Raw genomic sequence first — 10,769 nt, forward strand, 5'->3', positions numbered from 1 at the left:
GATGGTAAGTTCGAGTCCCGCCTTAGCCATGAAAGCCAGTTGGGTGACTTTGGGCCAGTCAACCCCCTATCAGTCCATAGTATCTCAGAAGGGCAAGAAGGAACATTAGGTTTGTTCACTGCTTTGAACTATTTATAAAAATAATAAAGACGGGGTTAAACTTTTTTTTTTTAAAGACTCATATTCAAATGAGCAACCATTTATCATTTGCAAGGAGCAAATTATCAAACCCTGGGAAAGTCTGTAGAGATTGTCAGTCATCCAGGTGCTTTTTTAAGGAGGCAACTGGACTTTCTTGTTTTTTTTTCTTTTGAAGTTGTTTCGCTTCTCATGCAAGAAGTTTCTTCGGCTCTGTAGGACCTTTAGCTATCTAAATTGGGATGAACACCCTTTGAATGCTGTGGATTTTCAGAGAAACAAATTGAAGGCCACAAGAACCAGGAGCACCACTCAGATTTCCCTGAGGACAAAGATAAACCTCCAAGTGCTTCAACAACCCTATAAAAGGAAGCAAATGACCAGCTGTCTGCAAGGAATATAAATCCTTCCGTTCCCCTCTATCCCGTCAGAGCTGATGAAGCTTCTTGGATGAGAAGCAAAACATCTTTAAAAGAAAAAACCAAGAAAGTCCAGTTGCCTCCTGAAAAAAAAGCATCTTTGGGAAAACCCTGGGAAATAATTAATGCAATGCAAGTGAAATCTAAATTGAAATGATAGTGCATCTGATAACGCATCTGATAATCCATTTTAGCACATTTGCAATCCAGACCATCAAGTTCAGCCACAATGTATTATTAGCTCTTCGGACAGATCTGTGAACATTTCTTAGTTGCGAAGTCATGTCCGACCCATCGCGACTTCATGGACAACGTTCCTCCAGGTCTTCCTGTCATCTACCATCCTCCGGAGCCCATTTAAGCTCACTCCGACTGCTTCGGAGACTCCATCCAGCCATCTCCTTCTGTGTCGTCCCCTTCTTCTTTTGCTCTCAGTATTTCCCAGCATGAGGCTCTTCTCCAGTGAGTCCTTCCTTCTCATTAGGTGGCCAAAGTACTTGAGTTTCTCTTCAGGATCTGGCCTTCTAAAGAGCAGTCAGGGTTGATCTCCTCTAGGACTGACCGGTTGGATGGCCTTGCAATCCAAGGGACTCGCAGGAGTCTTCTCCAGCACCAGAGTTCAAAGGCCTTCATTCTTTGGCACTCAGCCTTCCTTATGGTCCAACCTTCACAGCCATCCATTGCAACTGGGAAAACCATAGCCTTGACTATATGCACTTTTGTTGGCAAGGTGATATCTCTGCTTTTTAGTATGCTGCTGTCTAGATTTGCCATAGCTTTCCTCCCCAGGAGCAAGCCTCTTTTAATTTCTTGGCTGCAGTCCCCATTTGCGGTGATCTTGGCGCCCAGGAAATTAAAATCTGTCACTACCTCCCTTTCTTCCCCATCTATTTGCCAGGAATTGAGAGGGCCGGATCCCATGCTCTTAGTTTTCTTAATGTTGAGTTTCAAGCTAACGTTTGCACTCTCCTTCTTTACCAGCATCAGTGTTGGCTATGTTGTGCAAGCCCCACTTTTTTGTGTATGAATGTTGTTCAATCACCAAAATGAAGCCCACTTACGCTGACGTCTTTTTTTCCAGAAAGTGGACAAGTTCAGCAGCTACCCGGTTTATCACAGTGTCTATGAGACGTACGAGATGGTGGAAAAGTTTTATGACCCAACTTTCAAGAATCACTTGGCTGTAGCCCAAGTGCGAGGCGGGCTGGTTTTCGAGCTGGTGGATGCGGCCCTCCTCCCCTTTGACTGTAGAGATTACGCCAAGGTGCTTAATAGCTACGTTGATATCATTTACAACATAACCATGAAACATCAGGCAGCAATGGAAGCACACAATGTATCATTAGGTAAGTGGACAAATCTCCAACATCAAGGCAGGATCTTCAATAACACACAGCATCCCTTCCCGATTCCTTTGATCTACTTGTTGTGAAAGTGAGTTCTCGGACAGTCAGTGAAAAACAAAACCTAACTATTGTAGAACGACAGAGTTGGAAGGGACCTTGGAGGTCCCTTCAGACAAATGGCTGCCCACTCTCTTCTTAAAAGCCTCGAGAGCACCTACAACTTTTGGACACAAGCTTCCTCACTGATTAATGGTTCTCACTCTCAGCAGCCGCAGCCAAAAACCTTTCAGCCAGCTTCCCTGGGTCTCCTTTTCCACCATAGGTCGCTGGCTCAGGGCCTGTATATCTAAAGCGTACAGAGCCAATGATCTCATTCCTCCACTCATTCCACGCGTAGTGCAGCCACGTCAGCTGCCTGGGCTACTCAGGCATCAGTGGAGGAGATTTGTAGGGCAGCCACTTGGACTTCTCCCATTCCCTTTATCCGTCATTACAAGATAGACCAGTCTGCTTCTACTGAAGCTGCCTTTGGAAGGAGGGTTTTACAGTAAGTCCATTCTCTGGACTCCTCTTCCACGGGGACCGGATCCCGCCCTTAATTAGGGACCAGCTTGGGTATGTCCCTATGTGCCTATGTCCCTACTGCTGTCTCCACCAATCGTGGAGAATGGGCATTGGTACTTATCTGATACGCTCATTCTCACTGCAGGTGGAGACAGCAGTCACCCCCACCCTGTTCCGGTCTGGGTTCTTATTCTTTAAGATTGGTCAAGGTTCTCCTTAATAGGACTAGGTCAGTCCCTTTCTCTCCCCTTTCTCGGTTTCCCTTCCCCCCTCCTTTTCCATATCAACTACACATCAGTCTACATCAGTCTTTGTCTAAAAGCTGGGGAAGAGCAGCAAAGAGAAAGACTTTATAATTTGTAGACTCAGCCTATTGGTTACCAGACAGAGCAAGCCCTGTTAAGTTGCATTAACAGAGGGATACAATCAAGATCAAGGCAGGTACTAATACCACTGTATAAAGCCTTAGTAAGACCACACCTAGAATACTGCATCCAGTTTTGATCACCACACTATGAAAAAGATGTTGAGAAGAGCAACAAAGATGATTAGGGAACTGGAGGCTAAAACATACGATGAACGGTTGCAGGAACTGGGCATGGCTAGTCTAGTGAAGAGAAGGACCAGGGGAGACATGATAGCAGTCTTCCAATATTTGAGGAGCTGCCACAGAGAGGAGGAATTGGAGTATTAAAAAGTGTGGAGTAGATGGTATAAATGGTTGGATGATAGATGCAAAAATACTGCATAAGAATTAAGTATTATCTGCAAGAAATATGACAAAATTGTATATATTTGTAAATATTATTATATTCTAAGCGACTATATAATATACCGGTAGATTACATTAGAGAATATAGAAATAGAGCTTATGTAAATATGAATGATACTGATACGGAAATGCTGTAATGAGTGGAAATTATTGTTTTGTTTTTAATGTTTAAATAAGTTCAATAATTTAAAAAAAAAAAGAAATTTTGGGCTCAGTTGCGGTCATAAGTTGAGAATTACCTGTATTATCTTTACAAACATAGACAACCATATGTGCTGCTTCTAACCAAATGGTACCACCATCTCCCTTTCCAATTCCATGTATATAAAATATGAGCAAAGCTGCAGATAACTCATATTTCAAGTGCAGCCATTGCACATGAAGGCAAGAGATTTAACAATTAACAAGAGTTGGAAGGACCTTGTAGGTCATCTAGTCCAACCCCCTTCCCAAGCAGGAGACACTACACCAGTGATGGTGTACCTATGGCACAGTGGTGGGTTCCTGCTGGATCGCACCGGATCGCGCGCGCTCCCTTTCAGCGCTCCACCTGGCTTGCGCGCTCCCTTTCAGCGCTCCACCTGGCTTGCGCGCTCTCTTTCAGGGCTACACCTGGCTTGCGCGCTCTCTTTCAGCGCTACACCTGGCTCTCGCGCTCCCTTCCGGCGCTGAAACCGGAAGTACAGTCTTGCCCCGCCCCTGGCGAAGCAACGACGCCTTTCTGCGCTCCACCAGCTCGGCTGGGAACGGAGATGTTTCCTCAGCGGAGCGGAGCGCCTGAAAAGACTTTTCAGGCGCCCCGCTCCGCTGAGGAAACATCTCCGTTCCCAGCCGAGCTGGTGGAGCGCAGAAAGGCGTCGTTGCTTCGCCAGGGCCGGGCAAAACTGTACTTCCGGTTTCAGCGCCGGAAGGGAGCGCGAGGCCAGGTGGAGCGCTGAAAGGGAGCGCGCAAGCCAGGTGGAGCGCTGAAAGAGAGCGCGCAAGCCAGGTGGAGCGCTGAAAGGGAGCGCGCGAGCCAGGTGGAGCGCTGAAAGGGAGCGCGCGCGATCTGGTGCGATCCGGGAGGAACCCACCACTGCTATGGCACATGCTTCATGAGCCTCCGGAGCGCAAAAAACCGGCCCTACGGGCAAACCGGAAGTTCAAGAACGGACTTCCTGTTTGCTCTGAGGGTCGTTTTGACTGCTCCAGAGGCTTCAGGGAAGCCTCCTGAAGGTCCCTGAAGCCTTTGGAGCGCTCAAAACGACCCTCCGAGCAAACTGGAAGTCACTTCCGGTTTGCTCGGAGGTTTGTTTTGACTGTTTTGGAGGCTTCAGAGAAGCCTCCTGAAGGTCCCTGAAGCCTCCGGAGGGCTTCCAGGGGGCGGGGGAGGCTGTTTTTGCCCTCCCTATGCTCCTATAAAGCCTCTGGAGCCTGGGGAGGGCAAAAAAAAGCATGCAAAAATGAGGGGGTCATGCCTGTAGTGCGCGCATGTGCACTATTGCATTATGGGTGCGACACGCCTGCAAACGACCCCCCTGCGCTCCCCCCACTTATGGCACGTGACCCAAAAAATGTTCGCCATCGCTGTTGTAGGTCATCTAGTCCAATCCCCTTCCCAAGCAGGAGGCCCTACACTATTTCTGATAGATGGGAGTCCAGCCTCTTCTTGAAAGCTTCCAGGGATGAAGCTCCCACAACTTCTGAAGGCAACTTCTGTTCCATGGGTTGATGGCTCTCACTGTCAGAAAATGTCTCCTTATTTCCAGGTTGAATTTTTCCTTGATCAGTTTCCATCCATTGTTCCTTGTCTGGCCTTCGGGAGATTAACTAACAGGTCCTGAAGAAAAATGTGTCATGCAGTTTTCATCTTTTTCTATCTCATCAGCATCTGCTGACCTAGTCATCTTGGTTTGCCAAAGTAGATAATCCTTTGTTTTTTCAGTTAACTGCTGTGAAACAAAGACTACCTTAGAGTGAATAATTGTTGACCTCTTCCTACTGTTTGTTTGCATGAGCTTCCTGCCATAATACAATTACTTACTCAGTTCGGACACTGTCTCAGAATTCCAGCCAGCTGAGCCATTACAGAAAATTCTGAATTACAATTCTCATACCTCTAAACTGCAATGGGGAATAAGGGATGCCAGAGCTGCCGTTTTAACCTCTGAAGAGCCACAGGTGCTCCACACATGAGCTAATTTTATGGAAATAAAAGTAAGAGTCACAGAATTTAGCATTTTCTCTTTTGCATTATTCCAGTTTTGCTTCGGGATTCTGTAACGGCATTTTCAGAAGTTGCAGATGACTTTCACCGCAGACTTGAATTAGTAGACATCCATAAGTAAGTCTCCTAACTTTCTGGCCATTCAGATAAGATACCCTCCATTCTCCTGATGTTAATTGAAGTTTAAGGGAGCCTTGCAAGCTCCAGCCATAGAAAATATCCCAGTTAAAATAGTCCTGTCTCTAAACTTTGCTTGGTTTTCAAACGTTTGTGCATCCTGATCAGAAGTCATGTTCCCTCTAACACTGTTATTTCAATTTCCAGCCCAATTGAAGTAAGATCTTGGAATGATCAATTGATGTTCTTGGAAAGAGCATTTATTGATCCTCTTGGATTGCCTGGGAGACCATTTTATAGGTAAGGAGAAAAAAATATATGTATTTATTTCTTCAATTTCTATAGCCACCCAACTCAGCCTAGTGATTCAAGATGGCTTGTCAACCATCTTTCCATTCTCCCAGTATTAAAAGTCTCTCTCTCTCTCTCCATATCTATCTATCTATCTATCTATCTATCTATCTATCTATCTATGTGTGTGTGTGTGTTTGTTTTCGTAGATTTTCACGGGTGTAGGTATGCTGGTTTTGTTGTATTCGGGTCTTTTCCCGTGTAAGGTTGAGATTGTCTTTGCATATATATATATATATATATATATATATATATATATATATATATATATATATATATATATATATATATATATATATATATATATATATATATATATATATATATATATATATATATATATATATATATATATATATATATATTGTGTTACAACCCCTGGTATGCCCAAATATGGGAGGGAGCTCACTACTCCCTCTTTCCGTCATTCGGCTCATCACAGAAAACCATCCAGACAGAAACCCATATTTTTATTTTTAATGTTGCCTTTTTATATTTTTTATGCCTTTTTATCAGCACAAATACAACACAAATATATACATATACATATACATGCACACACTTTATATATATCGAACATAAGCAGTGACCTTTTGGACTAGACTTGTGGCCCATCTAGTCCATAATGTTAGAATAGAATAGAATAAAATGGAATAGAATAGAATAACAGGGACCTTGGAAGGGACCTTGGAGGTCTTCTAGTTCAACCCCCTGCTTAGGCAGGAAACCCTACACCTCTACAGACAAATGGTTATCCAACATCATCTTAAAAACTTCCAGTGTTGAGGCATTCACAACTTCTGGAGGCAACTTCTGTTCCACTGATTAATTGTTCTAATTGTCAGGAAATTTCTCCTTAGTTCTAAGTTGCTTCTCTCCTTGATTAGTTTCCACCCATTGCTTCTTGTTCTACCCTCAGGTGCCTTGGAGAATAGCTTGACTCCCTCTTCTTTGTGGCAACCCCTGAGATATTGGAAGACTGCTATCATGTCTCCCCTAGTCCTTCTTTCTCTTAAGCTAAACATATCCAGTTCCTGCAACCATTCTTCCTATGTTTCAGTCTCCAGTCCCCTAATCCTCTTTGTTGCTCTTCTCTGCACTCTTTCTAGAGTCTCCACATCTTTTTTACATTGTGGCGACCAAAACTGGATGCAGAATTCCAAGTGTGGCCTTACCAAGGCCTTATAAAGTGGTATTGACATGTGTCCCCATAGTGACTGTTCTGACCCAGCCTTAGCAGAACCAAGAAACAGACTCCATGTCCCCAAAAAAACCCCTTCTTTATTTAGCTACTGTTAATTCATGGCATTCACACACAGAAAAATCCAGGCAATAATCCTGCGAAGGGTTAATTGCAGTAACAGACCTTATCAGTTCCTTGGATAATTGCCAGGCCGAGAGCTTCCAGTCACAAAATTGTAAATTAATTCCTGGCAAGCAATCTCTGAGGCACAAACTACGATAAGCAAATCTTCTGAAAGATTGCTTCTATTTATGCCCCATCCAGGAAGGGGCCATTCAGCGCCCATGCCTGCCTTTCTTCCCAAATTGGCTCCTATTCCTCAGTTGTTCTCCTTACAGCTCTGTGCATACGTGCACCTGGAACAGTCCCCAGCTGTTCTTCTTCCCCACTTATCCCCAACTTAGAAGGCATCTGGGAAATGTTGGATGGCCATGGCTCTATGTCTCCTTCCCCAGGCTCCAGGACTGGCCCAATTCCCCCACCACAACCTCATCATCATCTGAGTCTTTAAGCCACAACAGTGACCAACCAATGGCTTAAAGAAGCCCCCTAGTCTCCCAGCTGATGGCCTTCAAAGTTTTTAACAATAATTTTGACTTGTCCATCATGTCATGATGGATTTGTGTGGAAAAAAACTTCCAGGTATTTACCTGAAAGGTAATGAAGTCCAAATAAACCATGGAGGCCATCCTATCAGGTATAAAGATGGTCTGTTGAGATATGGAAACTAAACAATAGAGGAGAGGACTTAGTGTCTCCTAATCTTTGAACTGCTTCTTAAAACCAAATCTTAAGATCTTCTTCGTAAGAGATTTTCAGCCTACCAATCTAATCCTGTTGTCTTCCAGAATGCATTTGGTTGTTGATTATGTGACATTGAATGTAGACTAGGTCAGGGGTCTCCATCCTTGGCAACTTTAAGACTTGTGGACTTCAATTCTCAGAGTTCCTCAGCTAGCTGGCTGAGGAACTCTGAGAATTGAAGTCCACAAGTCTTAAAGTTGCCAAGGTTGGAGACCCCTGGACCAGGTTTGTCTTTGGCTTGATTCAGTTAAGTTCTTCTTAATGTTTTGAAGGCAGCAGGTTAGAGGATGATGATTTATTTCAAACCTCAAGAACTTCTGTTCTAAATAATGCAATTCCAATGGCCAATTGACCTGTCTGCCTTTTTCTAGACACATCATCTTTGCTCCGAACAGTCACAACAAATACGCGGGTGTGTCCTTCCCTGGGATCTATGATGCCTTGTTTGACATTGATCACGAAGCAGACCAAGAGAGAGCCTGGGAAGAAGTGAAGAAGGAGATCTTCGTTGCTGCTTTCACTGTGACAGCTGCAGCTGGGACTCTCAAAGAAATGCCATGATTTGTCTCTGAGAAGGGAAAGAGTGGAATACTGAAAGAGGAATTAAATGGAGGGGAAATCTACCCCAGATGGCAAGATACAGAAGAAGAGAAAACAAAAGAATTTATGGATTTAAAGAGAGAAATTTTATTAGCAGTATCATTGATAACACTACCGACAAAGATAAGCTGATTTAGGAAACAGAAGAAGGGCATCGAAATTACATGAGAGATTTTACAAGCAAAAAGTTGCTAAGAGGAGTTCATACAAAGTCGATTAAGGAGATGTTTAGAGGACTGATACCACAAATGGCAGAAGATATGAGACTGTTTTGTTACTGGAAAGATACAGGTTGATAGATGGAAGAGTATAATTTAAAACCAGTGAAATTTAGTGACAATATATATAGTTAAATAAATAATTGATAATGATAATAATGTATACAATGTGTAGTGTTATGATAAGTAATAATTGGATATGAATATTGAATGGTACCCATGAAAGGAAGATTAGAAATCCTTTTGGATTATATATAAAGGTTAATAAAAAAAAGAATTAAGTTAGATTCAGTGAAGTCTTGATTATTAGGGGGAAAATGTTCTGATACAGGATATAGTCAAATAAAGGAGGGATAATGATAACAACGTATATATATATATATGTATGGGTACAACATAAGGAAACGGGATGTAAATTGTAAACAGTGATTTGGATCACGAAGGAGACCAAGAGAAAGCCTGGGAAGAAGTGAAGAAGCAGATCTTCGTTGCTGCTTTCACCGTGACAGCTGCAGCTGGGACTCTCATGATTTGCTAAAACCATGATTGAATAAGTTCTCAGGTCAATCCTACTTCAGTTGGATCGTGATGACATCATGATTAGCTTGGTATATGTTGTGCTTCTAGTGCAGTGATGGCTAACCTTTTTCTCCCTGCGTGCCAAAATCGTGCGTGTCCACACCCAAAATGCAATGCACCACGCCCCCTATGCATGCATGCTCCCTACACGCATGCGTGCTCCCCCCACTCCTCCGCACATGTGTGACACTCCCCCATGCCCCATTTTGGGCCTAACAGGCCTCCCTGAAACCTCCTGAGACCAAAAATGGTCTCCACCCCATGCTCCCCCCACCCCCTGCACATGAGTGTGTGACACCCCCCTGTGCATGCAGCGCGTCTCCCACTTGCACAGCAGAGGCCCAAAAGCCAGCTGGCTGGTGAGAGGCACGCGCGCATGCGCAGTGGAGCTGAGCTGGGGGACAGCTCATGTGCCCGCAGAGAGGGTTCCATGTGCCATCTGTGGCACGCATGCCGTAGGTTTGCCCCCACTGTTCTAGTGGATTAAAGATCATGTGTATATTCTGGCTAAAAGATCCATTCAACCCAAGCCGAAGCCAACATTATGCCTCCATATAAAAGTTCCTGTGAAATCTTTGCTCTCACTGTTCATCCAGAAAATAGCTCTGATGAGTTAAAATGTTTTTAGATGATCTGCTGACATTGAGAAAAATCTCCATATTTTTTAGACCTGGTTTGGGCAGGTGGGAAGAGATTGAATATATCTTTGGCGATTGTTTTTTCTGATCACCAAAGTCCTGTAGTGGGGGGTAAAAAACCCTGCTGAACATAATTTCTGTGAAGACTGTATCTAGGACTTTAATACCTGTTGACCTTAGGTGAGACACATCTGTCGTAGGTTCATTTGGGTATGGTGGCAGATTTGAGGATGAGATGATGTAGTTCCTATAACAAGGGTCCTTTTTATTACAACAGGATCAAATGTTTAGATATTAAACTCAAGGCTGAAATTCTGGCCTTCTTTGCTCTTATACAATATCATTTAATAGTATTTCATCTTCCTATCATTAAGCTTTCTACCTCAATATTCTATATGTTCTTTTCCTCTTCTTTAAGGATTATCCCCGTGGGTCACTTCTGTTCTTCTTTCTTTGCTTCTTTTCAATTCTTTTCGCTTTGGTCTTCATCTTGGGTATCACAATCTGCTATGCATTTTCTTTTGTGGGAAAATGGAAGGGGGGAGATTCGGATTAACGTCAGGGTTCCAAATAGCATCCAAAAGTAAATTAGAGTCCAAGGCAAAATATTGCTCAAAGTTCCAATTTATTAAGAGAGCCACGTTGACACATCTGGGAAAACCTGAATCTGAAAGCTTCCCAGTTTTCCCCACCCAGTTGAAAGTTCAAGATCTTGCCCCTCACCCTCAAGTCCATCATATGGTCCAATCTCCCACTGCCATGCTGGCAGTTCCA

General features: G+C 43.6%; 1 protein-coding gene across 2 annotated transcripts in view; it reads left to right on the plus strand.

The window, feature by feature from the left end:
- The window catches only part of LOC309390713 (putative N-acetylated-alpha-linked acidic dipeptidase), a 50,006-nt gene extending 40,718 nt beyond the window's left edge, over window positions 1–9,288 (plus strand). For both annotated transcript variants that reach the window (XM_081950350.1, XM_081950351.1), the window contains 4 exons: window positions 1,639–1,903; window positions 5,481–5,562; window positions 5,770–5,862; window positions 8,332–9,288. In XM_081950350.1, coding sequence (XP_081806476.1) covers window positions 1,639–1,903; window positions 5,481–5,562; window positions 5,770–5,862; window positions 8,332–8,521 — 630 coding nt within the window. In that variant the 3' untranslated portion in view covers window positions 8,522–9,288. The remainder of the gene's footprint in view (window positions 1–1,638; window positions 1,904–5,480; window positions 5,563–5,769; window positions 5,863–8,331) is intronic.
- Window positions 9,289–10,769: the final 1,481 nt, after the last annotated feature.

This window comes from Natrix helvetica (assembly GCF_964273705.1).
Source record: "Natrix helvetica genome assembly, chromosome: 4".
Taxonomy (NCBI): domain Eukaryota; kingdom Metazoa; phylum Chordata; class Lepidosauria; order Squamata; family Natricidae; genus Natrix; species Natrix helvetica.